Below are 22,535 nucleotides of genomic sequence, written 5' to 3' on the forward strand. Positions count from 1 at the left end.
AGGATCTTATCTTCTATGTAATATATAATCTGATTATAAGAGGTGTGTGGCCTGCAGTCCCTGGAAAATCCGCCGTTTCGAAATGTGTTCCGAGTGCAATTTACAAAAATATCATTTGAGATGGCATCAGAATCAGACTCAGAATCAGAAAATCAGAATCAGTTGCAGAAATTGTTTTCGCTTCGCTTTAAGTTTACATACGCCTAATTTACTCATTTTTATTGTTTACGAGGCCATAAAACGCGTTCTGTTTTGTTCAAAACAATTGTTTAATGTAAATGGAGCAAACACAAATTTAATTTTAATTTGCATAGAAAACGCTGTGTTATTTACTTTTACCAAACAAGCATAAATAAAACGCTAATGATAATGATAACGATAATGATAATGGTAATTATTATTATGATTACAAATAAATCGAATAATAGCTAAAACTCAGTCAGGCGCACAGTGCTCTTCTTTTCACTACGATTACCAAGAGCATATGTAGATGATCCGTACTTCTTTTCCTTAGCATCTAAGCTGCTAGCCAGACTAACCAGCGAACTTAGAGCGATAACCGAGTGGTGGGAAGTACAAGTATAAGATATATACACATAAAGTTGCATCAAGTCCAAAAGAACCACATTATATCATGTCTCACATCTCACACGACAAAACTAGACGAGGAAGAACGAGGATTCCAGCCCATTTGATCATCCATTTGATCATCGCTAATGGCTCTTCGGATAGAGTAGTATCCTCTATCTGTGAATCACATCTAATGCAAATCTTAGGTACCTTTGTTAGTAAACGATATGCAAGATATACCTAAAATCGAGAACCTATACAAAAGACAAAATACACACTCAAGCGAAACCGCATAAATGTTTACGACTTCATATACAATAAATATAAATGTATATCAAATATGGTCGCGCTTTATAAACCAAACGTATTTAAAACGTATTACTAAATCGCAAATCTTTCGATTGAATGTGACTTTTTTGGGTCTCTGCCGAGTAAAACAAATATTAAAAACCAAGCGAAGGCTATATAAATCATATAATATGATACAAAATTAAGAAGGGATCCCCTTCCCCCAATTGTACGCGTATTTGTAAATTATTTGAAATGCAAATAAATGACAGCCTAGGATGGAAATTATATTTATTTGATAAATTAGTAAAAGGAGAACACAAAATACATAGTTCTATGTACAATGGACAAACCGAAAACTTTTAAATTGCTTGAATAAAAAGAAGAAAACTATTTACTGACACTTTGCACTTGGATTGGAATTGATTTACGGGGTGATTTTCCCATCATTTTCCAACATTCTGAGCACCCTCAAAAAGCTTGTGCTGCGAAAAATTAGGGTGAACTACTAACTTTGCCCCACCGAATCGAATTTTAACGGAATTCTGGACAGTGTGGCACAACGTTTCGAAAATAGAGGGCAAAGTGCAAAATCAATCTTTGAGTGGCCGCATGTCCGTGGTGGATGTCCGTGCTGAGTGCACGCCCAAGATCTGCACCCATTTCGTCTGGCACCTTGTAGTTTTTTTGTAAGTCGACTGGCCACACCGCACAGCCCAGTAAAAAAATAGTTTTTTTTTTGTATCCAACCAACCAACTGTAAAAATAAGTTTAAACAAAGCATCTACTCATAAGTTTCATTTTTTTCCGTTAAGTGTCAACATTATTTATTTTTTAAGTGTGCATTCAATAAGAAAATGTCATCGCGAAGGTAAATCCAATAAGAAATACGACAATGTTCCGCACACACACGCACGCAGTCTCGCACACACTCACACACACACGGACACACACTCGCAATCACACACGCACGCACGCTCCGCTCCCAACTGGGCTATTTACATATGTATAAGTAGATACAAAAGCAAAGCGGAGCGAAAAAGAAACAGAAACAAAAAACAAAACTGCTGAGATAAAAAGTGCACCAAAGTGTTGGGCGCGGGGGGGCGTCAGGGTGAATGCAGCGGATCTGTTGCCGCTGCACTGCTTCATCCTCAGCCTCAGCCTGTTGCCCACCGCGGAAGCAGTGCGGTAACCAGTGACAATTGACCGAAAACGATGCACACACCCCATTGTGAGCCACTGCACCTGCCACTGATGACCACTTGGTATGCAGGGCCGGAGGCACCGGAGGCTGACCATAAACGACATTCGCACAGTGGCCAGTTGCAGCTGACAACACCCATACCCATACCCATACCCATAGACATAAACCGTATTCCCTCCACTCCGCAGATGGTTCCACCCAACGATATCTGGCATCGAAGCTGAGAAACTGCTGCAGGAGCAGGGATTCGACGGCTCCTTCCTCGCCCGCCTCTCCTCCTCGAATCCGGGCGCCTTCACGCTCTCCGTGCGCCGCGGCAACGAGGTGACCCACATCAAAATCCAAAACAATGGCGACTTCTTTGATCTCTACGGTGGTAAGTGGCTGCCGTTCCCTGCTCCCCACTCGATCACCCAATTCACCACAGTGAATCGTCCTCCTTTTGCAGGTGAAAAGTTCGCCACACTGCCGGAACTGGTACAATACTACATGGAGAATGGCGAGCTAAAGGAGAAGAACGGCCAGGCCATCGAACTCAAGCAGCCGCTGATCTGCGCCGAGCCCACCACGGAAAGGTGAGTCCCGAGCCGGGTGGCTAGTCCGGAATATGGGATACGGGAACTGGCCTTCTTGAGTGCTTGATAGATGTTGTGCTCAAGGTACTTACATATGTACCTTCATGTGTTCCGGGATTCTGTTTTATTTCCAAGTTGATTATGCCAGGAGAAGATGCTTTAGTCTTACGGCTGGTTGCAACCTTCTGAGGCCATGCCATTGGAATGCCCTCCGAATGGTCGGACTATCTTTTTTTCACATGTTCCGAAATAGACTGACGTCAACGGATGCAAGATATTCACCTAAAATTGGGTCACCAGCCAAACGGCCAACCTGTTCTCATCGAATTCGATGACCTACATTAGTTCCACTCCGCATTGCCCAAGGACGAATCGTATTTGTTTGCTTTCGGGTCGGATTATTATTCATGCACCATGTTTACAAACGATGTTGTGTGAGCACTCAAGAGTCCAAACGTCAGTTTCGAGCACTTTGCTTATCAGGCTTTCTCAAGCGCTATCGGGTACTGGGTCCGGTACTGAGACTGGCACTGAAACTGGGAACTGGGAACTGAAATCGAAAGTGGTCCAGGGCCTTACTCCGCATCCCTTACTCCCCATTCGCGCTTCTGTACCAAGACTTTTGTTGCTCTTTCTACGGCGAACAGCTGTTTAGCTGTTTATTTTTTTGTGCTTTAACCTAAACATTTATCATATGTATCACATAGGTTAGATATCAATAGTATATGAAATATATATCAACGATCTAGTAGAGTTTGATCTTAGGCACCTTTGACAGCTACTTTATCTCGAACAACTGAAGAAGTCAAAAACTAGTACTCCAAAATAAAAATGATCAGAGATCAAAGCTAAACTAAATCGAATCTAATTACTTAAGGAAGAGAATAAACGTAAGATTGGTAGAATGATCATTGTACTGAGAACCAAGCGCACCTAACTCAACCGTCCAGTAATAAACATGATGTTGTTAATAACCAGTCAAAACTGCGTTAGATCGTTGCTGAGAATGTGGCGGCGGTTCTTGAAGCTTTGCTCTTTACAGCTGGTCTTTCTTCTTGGATTGTCTCCGATACGCAACTCGGTTTCGGGCAGAGATGAGATTTGTGGGTGAATAATTTCTAATTCCACTTAAATCGGGCACCCACACACACCTGTTGCTCACGCAGACACCCACACGCGCATCCACGGGCCCAGGCACACGCAAGCAGTGACCATACAAGCAGTGCATTGTCTTTGTCGCCGTTGTTTTACTGGCGTTCGTTTTCAACCCACACGCGCGAAATACTGTCGATATTTATTGTATTTCTTGCTTATTAATATTTTCGAGCCCGCCCGTCTACCCAAGCCGTCAAATATTTTACGGTTCCCTTTTTCTTTCGTACATTCTTTCTTGTTTGACGCCATGTCTCCTTTCTCAATGCCGCGCTTGCTGCTGCTTTTTGTTTCGTTGTTTTGCCTCGTGCGCTGCATTTTCCGCATCCCAACAGGTCAATCACCTTGACTGGCCACGCCCCCCTCAAATTTGAAGGTGACCGGAGAGCAATAGAACCCATCTTGAATCGAAGCAGTAGAAGTTCGCAATTGTATCTCAGGAAATTCGAGCAATCAAATTTGTTTTTTAAACTATACATAGCAAGGAAGAACCTAAAATTATGCTATGCATTGAAATTTAAACATTGGACAGAGACTTTGCCATCTAAAGAGTCCAGTCAAGATCGCCTTTGTTCGTCAGAGACGTTTGCCCTAAGCCTTCTTTGCCCCCAGACCTGGTTTCCCAGCCCCTCCACCACTCCATACACTCCAGCCACTCATCCTTAGCTGGAGCTCGTGACGGTTTTAATGTGTATTTTCGATTGTGGTTTATTTTTAAAGCCCCTCGATCCGAGCGGCGGTTATTTTTAGCCTAAGAAGGTGTTGTATGGCTTATAATCGATTTGCGAGTCGCAAAGCACAAATCGTTTTATTGGCGGTGACGTCAAACGAGGGATGCGATCGAAGGCAATCATAATTACATATATATTTAGGGGTTGATCATGAGGATATTTACATACATTAAGCTCGAGAACGTCAATCGTCCGAAAAGTGGGTTTATTATGGGGTGTGGAAAGTTACGCGGTCAGCTTTTTATAAATCAATTCGTCTGCCTTCTGTTGCGAGCCCATCAAGCCAAGCTAATATGCATAGAACGGGGAGTATTAGTTCCATCTATGCTTGGCTACTTTACAAAATCGGGAATTTCTATTGAGCTGGCGAAGGCATAGATGTGAAAGATGCCATTAGAAATGCATTTGCCTTCTGAATGGCCCAGACATTCTCCAACATTTACCAACCAATTCCCCCGCTTCCAGCAATATTCCCGAGACATTTCGCCATCCGATTGCATTTCCATTTCCAATCCCAATTACATTTCTCGACGTTGATCTTGACCTTTGATCGAGTCAGAACTGCGATTGGAGTGCAACCGAATTGCAAATCACTCGATGTAATGCGGTTAGGTTGTTTTTGTACACTGTTTGTCTACCTGCCCACTTAATCGTTGCAATTAATTGCAAGATAATTGTAAATTGGTTTAGTTTCGCGCACTTTCTTCCATAGCTCAGTCAATCTGTCAAGGAGTAAGACAAATCTGACAATCGTCAATTAAGCCATCGAATTGTTTGTGTTGGGTGATACTTAATGGATACTGGGTACTAATGGGTAATGGCGCCCCACCTACCCACCTACCCCACTACCCAGCTCCCACTTGAGCCCCAGATCCAACCCCTGTGGGTTCGCCCTTGCCCATCCGTCGCTCTCGAGTGCCTCAAATTCTAAATGCTTTCAATTTTCGCCATTAAGACAAGCCTACAAATGGTTTATAAATTATGCCGTGCACGTAGCTGTAGCTGTAGCTGTATATGTATCTGTATGTGTATCTGTATGTGTATCCAATGTATCCGGATCTGTCGCTGTATCTGTATCTGTATCTAAGGCATCAGCCATAACACCAGCGGCAATAAATGTCTATAAAGGGTACACTCGAAGAAAAGTACCGTGACGTGAACTGTTTCATTTGCTCCAAGTTACATAGGAGAAAACCCTATGCAGTTTTTACTCAAACGTTAGAATAAGAAATCAGAGATTAGAACAAGGCGATTGAAGAGCCTTTCAAATGGACGAGTGTTGTTCTCTCTCGCTGTGCACATATGTACGCTTTAAATTGGATTGTGCAAACACGCACATGTACTCATCCATATGCACGTATTTGGCTGCAGGTACTTGGCCGCCCGTCCGGCCCACCTGCCGCCACTCTAACGCACATGCTCGGTGCCCTCGATCGTGCCATCCGTCACATACTCCACAAGCTGTAGATGCGTCGGCCCCGTGGAATTGCACCCACTGCCTCGCCATGGCCTGCATGTGGAACGGATGGTCCATAGTCCCCGGGCACGCAGCATCATCGCCAGATACTTTGATCATTAGGTAGATTGATGGATGTAGCGCACAACTGTACCGCACCAGAAGTGCCAAGTGAACCAGACCTACTTGCTTGTATAATATCTGTATAATTGTACTCTAATTGTCGACATCAAAATCAAATATTAATCGATCAACTGCATCGAAACAGACGGCTGAACTGTGCTTCTGATTTGATGATCACTATTATCAATCAAACACTGCAGTTTATGGGTAAACTTCATTTTCGATTCTGGAAAATAAATCTAAATAGATTGTATAGACTGGATTGTGATTACTGTTCCTTTACATGGCCAGCGCATCACACCTGACCCAATGATGTTTAGCTATAAGCAAATCGCAACTGCATTATCATTGCACTGCAACGGCTAGTTTTTGATGTAAATCCCACGAACTGAATTAAATTTAAAACGCACGTTGTATGTGCACGCCAATCGAGATGATCGCTCATTATATTTGGTATCCTAAACTGCCCAGCACATGACAATTTAAAGCTACCGGCACGAACCGCAAATGCGTCCGTCTCGCAATTAAATATTCAGGTAAATCCCTCGCCAAAACATCGCCAAAACAAAGAGCCACAAAGAAAACGAGGAAAGATTCGCGTCAATAAATGGGGATGAGGGATTGATTCGACGGACCGAAAATCAAAGTTGCGGGGGGCCAGGCCAACGAACCGACCGAATATTTCAACCCAATCCAAAGGAATACTTTTCCGCCACTAAGCAGCCGTGAGTTCCCTGCTATTTGCGGAGCTGGAGATCCGATTTGCTTACAAAAAAGTGTTACATGGAAGCACTCACGTAGCATTCCATCTAATAGTATGAATTACGACACTGATCGTAAATCTCGGGATATATTTTCGGCTGGTGGAGCATGGCAAAAATGGAGCAGTATCATAAATCTCGGCCGCTATGGGGAAGCCCACCTGGCGACAACTGAAACTGGGCTCGTCTCTCTAGGCTTGGAGATTGGGAAACGCAACATGTTTTGCAGGAGCTAACGATACTGGCAGATACATACATGCAATTATCCTATAAAACTATAAACACACTGTTTTGGTGCTTGAGTTGGTGCCACGAATCCTTCATTGCCAGAAAACAGTATGATTTCTTGTTAACAAGCTGAGTTTCAGCTGAAAAATGCAGCCCACGCCCACCAGCGGTGAATTTATGATTTGTAAATTATTTTCAAATAATATAAGTAGTTCTCCTAATTGCCTCTTCCCGTCTATTTTTGATTTACCCCTTTCCGGGTGGGGTCGCAAAGTACTCATTTTAAAATTTACCAAATACCCAGCTCACAAATGCCCGGTATAATGGCCCATAAACTATACTCTCTGGCATTTGCCGCAAAACAGTTCTGTTGGTTTTTGGCTGATTTAGTGCGAACACGTCTGTACAGTGGTCCCCGCATCGACCCACAATCGATTTGCGATTGCCTATTGCCAATTGGCTATTGGCTATTGGCTTTTGGCGACTGAGTAACCCATTTCGAGGAGCTGTCGCCGCGCAATCGGTCCGGCACGCTTCACCAACGGATTGGGCTTCGGCTCACCTGGCTGCCATCCCTGGGTGCCGAGACCAAATCTTAATCCCAATCCCAATTCGGAGTGGCGAGCAATCAGTGGTCGGCACATATGTAGCTGTGTGCCTGGCATACTAACCATCCCCCGCCTCCGACTGAACAATAAATTATGTTTATTTCTTGCCCACTCCCCGTCGCACCTACGAATGGTTTTGGCTGTGCCCAAATGCGGTCTGGGTCTCCAGCAATGAAATCGGGATAGCGAAGGTCACGGAGCTCAGGAATGGAGCACTGGGGGATACTGGGACTGGCTGTCGCTCTGGCACCTCGCACCGATCAAGTTTATTTCTGGGTAGGGCGGCACTCACGGCTCTCACTATTTCGCCGGAACTTTTAGTAATTCCATACGTAATGTAAACACGTTGGGTAGGCTATTGGTCAATGCCACTTCTAAATTGCGTTACTCGATCATTTCTAAGAACTTTAACTTGCGAATGGCCAATGTTGGCCTCGCTCTTAATTCTGTGTCGATTGCAAACAGGTACCTCAAATCATCATCTCTACTCACTTTTAATGCACTTCTCGTCTTGCAATGACTAATATTTTTAACCGACACCTAACTGCGCCCAGAAGCCCCATGTGGTTTCCACGCTGCTGGTCCACCTGGCCTAAAACATCCTGTTTGCATTGATGCATGCATGCATAGCTACATGGGGTTTCCCCGACTGGTTTGAGCTGAGCATTTTCAATTTTGATCGAACACTTCGGAGACAATTTCCATTGAGTGGATTTTGAATGTGGTTTGGGTAACGAGTTCTAGTTGGTTTCCAGCGAAAAAACAATGACGAAATGTTGGAAAAAAATAGTTAAGTGCTGCTAGATCGCAGTTCGCAGGCTGTCGCACGTCGAACGATTCTGTTTTGCTGGCCAAAAAATAAAAAGATATTCTGCGCACGTTCGCACCTCTGACGTCTGCGCCTGCGCTGTAAGAGAGCTTTGGCACTGCTCGCTTCTAGCTCCCACCTACCCAACTACCAACCTGCCCACCTGCCCACCTGCCCACAAACCCACCTGCCCCCCAGCAACCCAGCTCCTTGCCTAGATGGCCGCCACAGTAGTTGCTGTGCGGCTTCAGTTTCATTTCCGGTGGCAGGCAACAGACGGCGCTTTGTATTTGCTTTCTTACAAGCCAACAACACACTCATATCACGAAATGACCATTTTCGGATTGGAATTAATCTTATGTGCTTGCTTTTCGAAATGTGTATGATTCGGATTCTGATTGCGATGAAGTCCGTGACTCATCCAGGAGTACAGTCATTATGAAATCAGCATAGAGTGGAGCCGCTATACATATTTATAGGCTTTAGCGTGGCTCTAGCACTTAATTGAAAGTAAATGAAAAGTAAAAGTGTCATTTTTTGCAATGTTGATTGCAATGTAAAGTGCTTTCGCTTTCTGAATAAACCGTAAGTGGCGTCCACAGGATGGCTACAATTAAGTGGCGCCCGCTGAGGGGCCATGCAGCTTTAAGGTACTGCAACAGGAGCCAACGGAAAGCTGTGCACACACCCACTGCCAATGAATTCCAAAGTTACGTCTTTCGCTCCGTTTTATTTACTGTTTTTTTTTTTTTTTTTTTTTTGTATTTATTTGTGACTTCTGGCTCGCTGACAGTAAATAAAGCCCATAAATAAAAACCCCCACCCGCGAGATCGACAGGAAGGGCTAACCAGAGCGCCGGCTGGATTTAAAAACAAAAAGCGCCGTCCGTTGCCAGTCAAGATTCAGATTCATTCATACCCCAGCGCTTAGAACACCACCAGGCCACAGCTCCCGTCCGAGAGATATAGCCACTAAGAGAGAGCGGAAGAATCGAATCGCAAAGAGAGGAGCCGCGCTGAGACAACGTCAAGAATCCGATTTCGATTCCGATTGCGATTTCGAATCCGAGGCAAAAAGCTTCAGACTCGGCAGCAGGCGCTTCATTCTCGAGTTGTGATCCAACGGGTTAGCAGCTCAGCTCAGCTCGCAAGCAGTCGCCGTTCGTCGTCGAGCGGCAAGCAGTTCGTTTCGTTTCTACTGGCGCCCAACAAGTTCCATCGAGTGTTTCTGTTTTTTTTCGAAGACAAAGCGCGAAAATTATGCCTTCAGCCACATTTGTCCTGGAGCATTTGATGGCGGCACAATCGCGACTCGACGAGCAGGCCGCATCCGCAGCAGAGGTCAAACCCACCAGCACCATCAGCACCAGCAGCACCACCGTGGCCACCAAGGCCATCAAAGTCAAGTCGTACGAAAAGAAGCTGTTGCTGGCTCTCAAGAAGATTGTGCAATAATAAACGAATGAGGGGTAAACAGCACTCTATTTGACAAACTGTAGACATTTCCCCCTAATCGAGCTGACTAAGATCAATAAAAAGCAAACAGAGAAGCACAACAAACAGCGGCAAAAAACAAAAAAACAAGAATTCTAGTTTTTGTGCTTTCAGTGTGTGTTCGTGTGTGTGGGCAAGTTGTTACATAAAACAAAAACAATAACAAAATAAAAAAAATAATAAGAAACACCACAGCCGCGACGCATTTTTCCGCAGTGGAATACTACTATCTAAGCTTCTTTTTGTTTTGGTGTGTGCGAGAAAACGAGTGTGAAGAAAATGCTGTTCAACAAATGCCTGGAAAAGTTGTCCAGCTCGCTGGGCAGTGTGGTCAATCACAAGCTGCAGGAGAAACAAGTCTACAACAATAACAATATCAACAATAACAATAACAACACGCTAAACAACAACAATGCGTACAACAACCAGCGAAACTTTGAGTACGAAAGAGCTATACAGGCGCACTACGGAAGCAAGGGAAGGCGCTCGGAGGAGCGCGAGAGGAGCGGCAAGTTCAAGGCCAGCAAGGGTCGGAAAGCAAAGGTCACCCCACCAACGGAGACACCCGAGGCCCAGGAGCCGGCCTGCAAGAACTGTATGACCCACGACGAGCTGGCTCAGATTATAAAGGGCGTGGCCAAGGGCGCTGACGCGCAGAGTAATCGAGACAACCGACTGCAGCGCAGACGTCGTCCTCTCTCCGCCCAACCCTCCGCCTCTGCCTCCACGTCGACGGAATCGCTGCACCAGCTCACACCCAGTCCGCAGGCCTCCTACCCGGCCACGCCCACCTCCTGGACAGCCACCCCGCCCCAGTTCCCAGCCGCCTTCGACGGCGCCAGCTGCTCCAACAGCACACTGTCCCTCTTGGCCACCATGCGCGTCCAGCTCCATGGTTACACGTAAGTTTAGGTCGCCAAAAATCGACAGCAGTCCAGTCCAGAGTGTTAGAAAAAGAGCAGCGTTCTGCTGATTTGGGGCGCGTGCGAAATTAGGCACTAATTGTTATTGCAGTGCGAGTAATGAAGTTGTCAGGCTGCGAACTAAGCGATACCCCGTAGCAGGTTTAATGGTATTTCGAGCTGCCATCGCATCGTAGTATGCCCCGCCTGTTAGTCACATGTCGCGGAGTAGCAGACGTTTCGAGGGAAGTCTGGAGCCAATCTGCTGCCCATCAACATTAACCCTAATAAGGCAGGCAATCACAGGCAGTTGACGCCGCAACAAAGCAAAAAAACAGCGCAGCACATACTGTCATGTGTTCAGAATTGCCACGCAAAATGAGTAAATATTTACGCAAAGCATTCGACTCGAAAACAAGCAATCGTAAATTGACGTTCTAATATGAATGAATTTCCGACTGCCAAATGGCGAGTGAAGTGAAGGTGAAGGGAGTGGAATGGCAAATGGCAGGGGGCCCAGCTCAGATCGCCACTCAAATATGGTCACATATCAACATATCAACCCCCCCACACAATTGGCCCGTTGTCAAGTCGGGTTGCGATATTGGTTCTTTCATTTAGAGCTGAAGATTGAGTTATTGGTTAGGCACTGGCTAATGGATAATGGCCAATGCGATAGACACCCCCTCCCCCCTGGCGAAATTACGCACTTGTAGAACCGGGCGAGTTCGGCGAAGTGCCCACTGCAGACATCGTATCTTGGCCCACTGCCAGGTCGGAATTATCTCTTCACTCGCGCCCGGAATGTTTACCCATGTCCCGCTGTTAAGCTGTCCGTCGTCCGGCGTCCACATTCCCCACAGATTCCTCCCACTCCGTATCTGATCTTGGTGTTTATCTGCCCGGCTGTGCCATGTGTCGTCCGATTGTTTGTGTGGGCTGGCCCCGTCTTGGCGATCTCCATTCGCAGAGTACCCCCAGAATATTTACGAACACTCGCATATGTATCTGCTGGACCATTATGTCCCATAAATTATCTTTGACTTTTAGTTGAGCCCGGATTGATAGTGCATTCGGTTTCGGTTGTTGGTTATTTATTTCGATTTTTATCGCAACGGATTCATTATCGCTGAACGTGTTGATTGGCTCGTTAACTGGATCTTTGTTTTTCAAATTTATGCTCAGCTTTTATAGGTATCCTGCTTAAGGGCGATCTTTTTGTCATTATCCTGAAACGCACATAATGCCAAATGATCTGAAGATGACGTTCGAATAGCTTTGACAGCTAAATCGGCGTGATTTCCGGATTTCACTTGTCACTTCACTAGGTCAACAATGGGGCAGCTCCATCCTCCGCCCTTCGCCTTCTAGCACTATTAATCTTCCGATGGTTTTTCTTCTCGCCATAAGGCTGATTAACGATTTGATGAAATTGCTTTTCCCGTAATGGATGGATTTCGAGAGCTGTCTTCTGTTTTGCTTATTTCCGTTTATTTTTCCGTTGCACAACCGTGAGCTGTGGCTACTGATCAAATGAAAGCGTTTTATTTGTGCAAATTCATGACGTCGGCCGACTACAAGATGCTCTCAGTGGAAAGACTCAATTATGATCTGTGGGGTTTGTAACTCCATGGAAATTTTACAATCCTATCCCAGACTCTCCCCAACTAGTACTTTTCCCCGTCCAGTGCTCCAACTTCACATCGTTTATATGGTTATTTTGACAGTTTGAACCGTTCAAAAGTGCAATGTTTTGAATAGACTGTACTACTACTTCACCCACTGCTTGCGAGTGGGCGGTTAGGGTATGGGCAAGCAGCTCATTCAATAATTCAATAAGTATCTTGCCGACTTTTAAGTTAATTAATTGAAGGTCTCGTTCCCCTGCTTCCGCGCTCCCGCTCGTAACCCCAATACCAGTCGTTTCGCTGCCGCCTTTCCAGGTGCGTTGCCACACAAAAAGCAAAATAAACCTGTGACAAACGAATCGAGTAAAACTCAGGGGGGATCTGTATATGTATTCGGATATTGTGTACGAATACGCTGCACATATACGTGTGTGCATGTAAATCTGTTTGTTGACCTTAGCGGCGCTTTCATGAATGGCGCGCAGCTTCCTCCGTATGTAAATACAAATACGCCGCATTCGCATTCGCTGCTGTAAGTGTAACTGTAAATGATGCAAAAAGGTGCGAAATTTTCACTGACGTACTCGGGTGGTGGTAGTTCCACCTGCTTGTATTTTTAACCCCCAGTCTGCCCGATTTAAATCGCTGAGTGAGAGCGCAGCAGAAGCAATTTGTGTTGCTTTGTATTATCGTCACAGTGCTAAATTTAAAGATAAACACCGAAATATGGGTGGAGACGGAGACACAGTTTGGCAGCTCTGAAGTTCGGCAGAATGACACAAAGGATATCAGCGATATGATCGATGTGGGCTGCGATAATTGCTAAGTTCGACTCGATTGCACGGGGTCAGACGGCAGAGGGCGATGCGTCCCCGAATTGCAACCATCTCAGCTACGGCGATCGCGAACAAGCGATCGGCCAACAATACACAAATGTGCTAATAGATGTTGTCCGAAAACTGTGAATTGTCTTATGCAAATAACTCGAGAACCTTTCCATACGCAAATCGTGTGTGAGTGTTGAATCATCCGAAAGAATGCGCATTTCGTATTTACGAATATCGGAAATCGGAAGCATTTTTACAGAAATTCTAAATTTTGCCTAGTTGAAGATAGAGCAACCTGAGGTAAGGAGCTTTCGATTTGGTGCAAGCAGTGCACAGTTCCCGCCTACATGTAAGCAAGCAGTGCACACCAGTGCATAGACCTGCTTGTAATGGATTTATAACTTCCGTTTTGCTAAAAATAAACCCATCAAACTCATTCTTATCACTCCCAACCGATCGGCTTCGCATTTGGCCACCTTGAATCTGTAACAAGCTGGCAAAGCAGAGCGAACGAGCGAGTGAGAGAGGGAGATGGTGAGCGAGACGGGCGGGACAGCATGAAATGCCCGACACTTTGTGGCTCTAATGTAATGTTAATTGTTTCCACATGGACTTCTATTAATAGCCAGGCCAGCACACGGAAGATGAATTGATTTCGCTGACTAAAAAGCAAATCAATATGCACATAAAGCATTTATATTCAATATCGCCAATACGAAAACTACGAAAAAATAGTGTTTACTTTGCTTCACCCATGAGTCGAACTAAAAGACGTGATTTCTTCCAGCGGAGGAGACCAATTACTATTGGTTTACTATTTGAAAATTACATATGCATTGTTTTAGTTCCCACACCCCGATACCCCGATTACCCGATTTCCCCCCACCCATATTCTCGCCGCATCGATGACATATTTTATGATATCTATGACCCCAGGCGCTAAATTGAAACCGCCTTAAGGACAACTCAATGTTGTCAATTGTTTCTAGATTTTTGCTCGAATTCCGTATTTTTGCGTTTGGTTCGCTCAATGGCGACGAACTCGAAAGCGGGCTAAGAGATGGACAGCACAACAGCAGCACGCGGTCTATAATGGCATTCAGAGCAAGTTGTTTGGGCTAGTGTTATTTATGCAAATCAGTAGGAGGGAGGCAAAGCAGATCCAATGAACCCATTGTGTGTAGGCCAACGGCGGACATCGGTGTGATAGTGTGGAAATCGAAGTGATAGAAACATATGATTTAGTTTCGTTCGGCAGAAACAGAAACACCAAACTCCACTGCACAACTAGTGCTCCGCTTAGCCGAGCTCTATTTGAGTCTAAGCCGACTTTAGCCGCCTTTTTCTGTGTCACATGGCAAAAATGCGCTTCCAGCTGCAATTGCCATGGCGATGACAATCTCAAGTCTGTCAAGCCAACTAAGCTGAGCAGGCCAGACGGGTAGACTTATAAGTCCCGGCCCCCAGTAGCTGGCTTCGACTCAACTTGCGCTTTTCCACACGGCGTATGCGTGTTTTCGCCACTATTGCCGTTGTTATTGCAGTTGTCGCCTTGCATTTGACTGTTTTCTTCGAACTTTTGCTGGTGTGTGCTTTAGCACATACATATACATACGTACAGTGAGCCCTCCTCCCAGTGCGCCCTCAAAAGCTCTAAGCTATGCTTACACTTTTAGTTCTACTCGTAAAGACCTGGCAAAGATGGCCTTTACTACTAATCCTATTCGAATAAAATCCCAGTGAATGTTCACAGTGAAGTTCCACCCACCGAGTACCGACTGTACCCATATTCGATTCGTATTGCGCTGTTTGTTGCTGCTTTTTGTTGGTATTGCGGTTGCTGCTGTTGTTGCTGTGGCTGGCTCTACTATTTTGCGCTTTTGTGCGCTTCTCGTATAGTTTGTAATTGCATTTTGAGCGCTCACGTAGTCGCCAGTCGAGCACTCATTCAGTCAGTCAGTCAATCGCTCAGTTCGTTCAGTGGATGCGCCATCGATCGGTACAGATGGCCACAATTACATATACATATCTACGAATCACAGCCGAACTATTTAAGTCATATATCCTAACAACCTCCTCTTTCTATCCGCAGATGGTTTCATGGCAATCTTTCCGGAAAGGAAGCGGAAAAATTGATCCTGGAGCGGGGCAAGAATGGTTCGTTTCTCGTCCGTGAATCTCAGAGCAAGCCTGGCGACTTCGTCCTTTCCGTGCGCACGGACGACAAAGTAACGCATGTCATGATTCGATGGCAGGTATGTTGAATACGTAACCCCCCAACTAACCAGATTTTGTAGTCGCCCCTTGCCCCTCGCCACACGCCCCTCGCAGGGTGCAAAATGCAAATGCAAATCGATGGCAGTGCAGTAACAAAGTCGCACTGGCCATAAAGTTCCTCATAGCGCGACCTTGGCTCTACAGTCGAGTCGTATGTATGTATGTGCACATAAACTCTACAGTTGAGCCTCCCTAACTACGATGGTTGCTCGAGCGGAGTGGAAAGAATATTATAAAATCAATTGGCAATAATATATTTAAACTCGTTCATCTTGAACGCATTTTGCCATCTGTAATTATGGTTAACATTATCGAAGGCCTACTGTATAAACTCCGAAACATGCCTGCTTTGCCTTGGCGCGGGCAAACTGCTTGCGCCAGGAGCTTCAACCAGGTCAAGCAGTGCAGTTCCAGTTTCAGCGTAATTCCCCCAAAACAATTTTTCCACTATTACTATAACTTTAGCCGTGAGCGCGGTTTCTGCGGTTTGCGGCTGCAATTATGCCATTTACATGTCTAGCTGGCCTTTTTCCCATTTGACATTGAAGTCACGTTTTCGATTTTATTAGCTAATCTCTCGACGCTCCATCGAACTCGGAGATAGACTCTCCACCACGTGTCCCCCCATTAAAATGCCACGATAACAATATAGTGATTTCCCGATTGCAGGACAAGAAGTACGACGTCGGCGGCGGGGAATCCTTTGGCACCTTGTCGGAACTGATCGATCACTACAAGCGTAATCCCATGGTGGAGACGTGCGGAACCGTGGTGCATCTGCGACAGCCGTTCAACGCCACGCGAATCACGGCGGCTGGCATCAATGCCCGGGTGGAACAGCTGGTCAAGGTGAGTTCCCTCTCTCTGATAGCAGTGATTGTGGAGCACACTAATCCCGAGGTGGCTTTCGATTCTAGGGAGGTTTCTGGGAGGAGTTCGAATCACTGCAGCAGGACAGTCGGGACACATTCTCGCGCAACGAGGGCTACAAACAGGAGAACCGCCTCAAGAATCGCTACCGCAACATATTGCCATGTAAGTATAGAAATCCACTAAGATCCGTTAGGAGCCCCAAAATCTTGACTCTTTAAAACAGTTATTCTTTCTGCTATATGAAAACTCTTCTGATGGAAACGCTCTCGTAAATTTCGAGAAAAAAACCAATAGCTGTTCAGAGCAGTTGTTCGTTCATCTATGATATAAATTCCCATTTCCAAAGCCGTGTTTCCACACTATAAAATAATTTGTTTTTTTATTTGCCATGCCAAATTTCTAACCTATTTCCCTGTCCGCTTTCCAGACGACCACACGCGCGTCAAGCTGCTGGACGTGGAGCACAGTGTGGCCGGAGCCGAGTACATCAATGCCAACTACATACGGCTGCCCACCGACGGCGACCTGTACAACATGAGCAGCTCGTCGGAGAGCCTGAACAGTTCGGTGCCCTCGTGCCCCGCCTGCACGGCTGCCCAGACACAGCGGAACTGCTCCAACTGCCAGCTGATGAACAAGACGTGCGTGCAGTGCGCCGTGAAGAGCGCCATTCTGCCGTATAGCAACTGTGCCACCTGCAGCCGCAAGTCGGACTCCCTGAGCAAGCACAAGCGCAGTGAATCCTCGGCCTCTTCATCACCCTCCTCCGGCTCTGGGTCCGGACCAGGATCGTCGGGCACCAGCGGAGTGAGCAGCGTCAATGGACCCGGCACACCCACCAATCTCACGAGCGGCACAGCCGGATGTCTGGCCGGCCTGCTAAAGAGACACTCGAACGACTCGTCCGGGGCTGTCTCTATATCGATGGCCGAGCGGGAACGCGAGAGGGAGCGTGAGATGTTTAAGACCTACATCGCCACCCAGGGCTGCCTGCTCACCCAGCAAGTGAACACGGTAACGGACTTTTGGAACATGGTCTGGCAGGAGAACACGCGGGTGATCGTCATGACCACCAAGGAATACGAGCGCGGCAAAGAAAAATGCGCCCGCTACTGGCCGGACGAGGGTAGATCGGAGCAGTTCGGCCACGCGCGGATACAGTGCGTCTCGGAGAACTCGACCAGTGACTACACGCTGCGCGAGTTCCTCGTCTCGTGGCGGGATCAGCCGGCGCGCCGGATCTTTCACTACCATTTCCAGGTGTGGCCGGATCACGGAGTGCCCGCCGATCCGGGCTGTGTGCTCAACTTCCTGCAAGATGTCAACACGCGTCAGAGTCACCTGGCTCAAGCGGGCGAGAAGCCGGTATGTTTGACTTCGATCATTCTTGGGACATCATTGGCTTTAACCAAATACCTCTCTCTATTGATTGTTTGTAGGGTCCGATCTGCGTGCACTGTTCTGCGGGCATCGGACGCACTGGCACCTTCATTGTGATCGATATGATTCTCGATCAGATTGTGCGCAATGGTAAGTTTGAACGATTGAGTGTGGTCAAGAATTGATAACTGAAAAAGGAGACAATTCAAGCCACATAGATTTTGAACCTTATTAAAGCTCTTTTCCCTATGTGTTTCCTCACAGGATTGGATACCGAAATCGACATCCAGCGCACCATTCAGATGGTCCGATCGCAGCGTTCCGGTCTTGTGCAAACCGAGGCGCAATACAAGTTCGTCTACTACGCGGTGCAGCACTACATACAGACCCTGATTGCCCGGAAACGAGCTGAGGAGCAGAGCCTGCAGGTTGGCCGCGAGTACACCAATATAAAGTGAGTGGATTCTGAGAGACTGCGTAAGAGTGTCCGTCTAATGGCAATCTTATCCCACCATCCAGGTACACGGGCGAAATTGGCAACGATTCACAAAGATCTCCATTACCACCAGCAATTTCTAGCATAAGTTTAGTTCCGAGTAAGACGCCACTGACGCCGACATCGGCGGACTTGGGCACTGGGATGGGCCTAAGCATGGGCGTGGGCATGAGCGTCGGCAACAAGCACGCATCGAAGCAGCAGCCGCCGTTGCCGGTGGTCAACTGCAACAATAATAACAACGGCATCGGCAATAGCAGCTGCAGCAACGGCGGCGGGAGCAGCAATACCAGCAGCAGCAACGGCAGCAGCAACGGCAACATCAACGCCCTGCTGGGCGGCATCGGCTTGGGGCTGGGCGGCAATATGCGCAAGTCGAACTTTTACAGCGACTCGCTGAAGCAGCAACAGCAGCGCGAGGAGCAGGCTCCGGCGGGAGCAGGTAAGATGCAGCAGCCGGCGCCGCCGCTGCGACCGCGTCCTGGCATACTCAAGTTGCTCACCAGTCCCGTCATCTTTCAGCAAAATTCAAAAACATTCCCAAAGACATGATCGGCTTGCGACCGCCGAGCCATGCGCCTGCGTTGCCGCCGCCACCGACACCACCGCGCAAAACATGACAAATGAATTTCTAAGTCGCGACGCCCCCTTGACACGCCCCCCTGACACCCACCTCCCCCCACACGCACACAGACCACATGTGGTTTTCATTTTAAATGTCACCCAGCCGCCGCCCCAAACCCAAAACCCAATCCCTTGACTATGTTTTACTGTTGTACCACGTTCTACGTTTTTTTTTTAATAATTGTAATCTATATACTTTTTTGTAATTGTGTGTAATGTAATGTTTAGTTTTATGTTATTGTCTCGCTTTATGTTGTAAGTGTTCCCTGCACACGCAAAGCAGTAACCCCACCACCACCCCAAACCCCAAAACCCAGGCATATTTATGTAGTAGTATTTTAAGAATCCCCGAACCGATAGTTGAGGATACAATCTGGGCGGAACTGCAGCAGATCCGCCAAAAAAAAAACACATTTTTAAGCAGAATCGCAGCTACAAAATGATAACCCCCGTTCCCTGTTCCAAACCGCTTGAATTTGGCGGAATTGGCATTAATAGTATTTCACTTTCTTGAAAATATTCGCTTTAGATGAGAAAATTGACTTGTGACAAATATTTACATGTATTGCGCTGGTTACAAACCACAAAAGTTGTTTAACTTTAAATTTTACGAATCGCATGTTTGAAAATAGTTGTAACTACAACTAACTACAACAACTATGGGAAACTTCCCATTTGGGAATCATTGAAATATCCATTTATAAAGGGAAATCTAGTTGTGGCACGTTCAATTTGAATCGGTTAATTTCTAATCTAGTTGGCGAAAAAGTGAAGAAATGTGAAGTCCACCTCTTCCAAATTCAACTTTAAACGGAAACGGGTTACCGGTTGGAGTGCAAATAAAGTTTTTAGTGTAGTAAGTGTTGACAAAATCGATAGAGAAGAAATTAGCGGAGTAACTGAGGCAGTAAGCACGTAACGATAATGATACAAAAAGCGTTGATTGTGATTCGAGTGACAGCGAGAACAGAAACTGAAACAGTAACAGTAACAGATGAGAACAGATGCGAATGAGATCAGAACAGAACAGAACAGCGGAGACGCCAACCGAACAGAACAGAAATGAACAGAAGAGAACAGATTAGAGGTAAAAGAAAAAGCTAAGAAGCGCTTAAGCGTGTCGTCCCTAGAATAAGAAAACTAATATTACAGCTCGACAGATCCAGATTCAGATTCAGATCTATATCTCTAGCAGCCAATTTCTGATTTCCCCTTCCCCCTTAGTTTTCCCATTAATTTAGTGATTGTGTGTATATTTTTAATTGTATATTGAAGATTATTTATAGCGATTGTCCATTGTGTTACATTTCAAATGATCGAAAGAATTGTATTTAGAAATTTTGTACTTTAGAAATTATACATTAATTGTGTGTCTGTGTCTCTCTACCCAGTCTCCCTATCTCTGTCTCTCTCTCTCTCTCCCTCACCCTCTCTGTCTATGCACGAGTGTTTTTAACTAAGTTTTTTATTTCAACGCTGAAGCGTTATCAAACTATATATGCAATATTTAAGCACAGTACCTTGGGCGCTGCAAAGAAATTAAAAAATTTTAAATAAAAACAAACTGCTAAATCATAAATACAAAATATATACAGGAAGGAATAACTCAAAATCGGCAGCAGCGAAATGTAAATCAATTAGATTATTGTGCAAATTTGAGTAATATATTTAAAACATACCCTTATTTTATCTTATTTAACTTTATGCTTTTGTAAGTGCTTTAAATTGTTATTCATCTTGATCTTGCGAAAAAAAAGAAAAAACCACAAAACTGAAAAACGAATACAAAACTAAAAAACAACACAAATTATATTTGTATTTATACAGAAAAATAAAACATTTTATATGCGATACACGAAAGCACATTATTTTTTATTTTCCCCGCATGTTTGTTGAACGCTTTTCCCTTTTTGGTTCTCAACTTCAGTTAAGTTACCACACATCACCAACGAACTGAAAGAAACCCGAACACTTTGGAACATAGCCTTATATAAAACGCCTCGACGACCAAGACGGAAAGTTTAATCACACCACGGAGAAGAGGGAGTCACCTCCCGTCTCCCAGTTAGAACAATAAGTAATCATGTGTTCACCCCTACCACCCACTCGAATCTAAACTGACCCCTGACCTTCCACCAAAGACACCAGAATAATAATATTCGAATGTCTTTGCTTCCACCCACCATCTGAGCACTAGCGGGTGATCCCGATCGGACGACAAACGTGTGTGTAAGTGCGTGATCTAGTACTTTATATAGTTAGCCTATAATACGATTATTCAAATGGAATACGTCGAAGCCTGGCTTCGACTGGGCGGCGACCTAGTGGCCCCCAAAAAACGAAGGTGAATCCGAATATGAATCCCACTGGGGATACGATATGTTTTGATCTTGGAGCGCGGGTCCCCAAAGTCCCGCGCTTCTTGTGTTGAATTTTTATAGCATATAGACAGAGGTGGATGTCGGATATGGATATTGAAGAACGCAGTCCAATGGAGCAGCCGGCGGAGGGAGAGATGAATGCCAAAGCACAAAAGCCAACAGCAACAAAACACCAATAGGCCTCATCGCAGTCATTTGAACACAAATCTCACAAACAACGATGTTATAATCAATAAGAACGAACCAAAATCAAAATAACGACGTGAATATTGAGGGAGGGATCGATGGAGACCCAAACACCAAAAAAAAAAAAACAAGAGCAAGGAAACGCTTTAAACTTAAATAATTCTAAAATTGTATCTAGGCAATATCGAAATGTAATACATACACCAACTATCCATAGTACACAAACAAACACCAAGAAGAAATTGCTTGAGTGACTTACTTTAGATAACGATATTCTCGGGTAGGACCTCGAAACCCCAGCAACCGTAGCCTCGGACCTCAACTGATTTCCCCGTGCCCCCGACCCGAATCAAACCCAACGTCCCCTCCTCCAGTACGTCTATAAGCTAACCACGCGATCCAACCTCAACCCGTGTTCATAATCCGATGAGAAGTTGTTCGATTTTTAGTGAAACCTCGGTGCGGTTTCGATGTTGCAAGAATTAAAACCAAATAGAGACGACGTTTTCTTTGTTCAAATGTTGCCAATTTGCAAAATACAAGTGTTACACTACCATATAGCATATGGAGTATGAATAATATATATTTAGATGCGAAATACAGCTCAGTACTCAGCTCAGTAGCATTTTCATTGAGCCCAAAACGAGACGGCGAGGCAAACGTTTATGTATGCATCAGTATACAAGGAGCGGCTGAGAGGTAGTTCTCCTCCTGCCATATAAAATATTAATCGACCTAAACGCATTAGACATCCGTGTAGAATACTGCGATTTGATTGGAACTATAGATAACAATCCAGAACAAATGGTAAACGAGCCCACGACGAAACGCGATTGACGCAATAAACAATGTTTTCGTAGCTCTAGATCGTAAGATAAACAAATTGATGAAACGCAACAAAACGATCGAGACAAAAATCGAGACAAAAGGCAACACCAAATAAATTGTAGACAAAACCAA

The 22,535-nt window shown here is 45.4% G+C and overlaps 1 protein-coding gene across 5 annotated transcripts; it reads left to right on the top strand.

The window, feature by feature from the left end:
* The first annotated feature begins 1,586 nt into the window (after nucleotides 1-1,586).
* LOC6616088 (tyrosine-protein phosphatase corkscrew) lies at nucleotides 1,587-22,185 on the top strand. 5 transcript variants are annotated; one of them, XM_032726469.1, is made up of 11 exons: nucleotides 1,588-1,729; nucleotides 2,254-2,441; nucleotides 2,514-2,640; nucleotides 15,451-15,613; nucleotides 16,305-16,484; nucleotides 16,553-16,670; nucleotides 16,936-17,873; nucleotides 17,948-18,038; nucleotides 18,153-18,342; nucleotides 18,408-18,826; nucleotides 18,907-22,185. In XM_032726469.1, the coding sequence occupies exons 1-11, from the start codon at nucleotides 1,716-1,718 to the stop codon at nucleotides 19,002-19,004; spliced, it is 2,526 nt and encodes an 841-aa protein (XP_032582360.1). In that variant the 5' UTR covers nucleotides 1,588-1,715; the 3' UTR covers nucleotides 19,005-22,185. The 5 variants fall into 5 exon arrangements, with proteins under 5 accessions (XP_032582359.1, XP_032582360.1, XP_002040453.1 ...); XM_032726468.1 differs by having other exon boundaries at nucleotides 1,587-1,729; nucleotides 18,408-22,185; XM_002040417.2 differs by lacking the exons at nucleotides 1,588-1,729; nucleotides 2,254-2,441; nucleotides 2,514-2,640 and adding an exon at nucleotides 10,262-10,903.
* The last annotated feature ends 350 nt before the right edge of the window (nucleotides 22,186-22,535 follow it).

This window comes from Drosophila sechellia, chromosome X, assembly GCF_004382195.2.
Source record: "Drosophila sechellia strain sech25 chromosome X, ASM438219v1, whole genome shotgun sequence".
In the NCBI taxonomy this organism is placed as follows: Eukaryota; Metazoa; Arthropoda; class Insecta; order Diptera; family Drosophilidae; genus Drosophila; species Drosophila sechellia.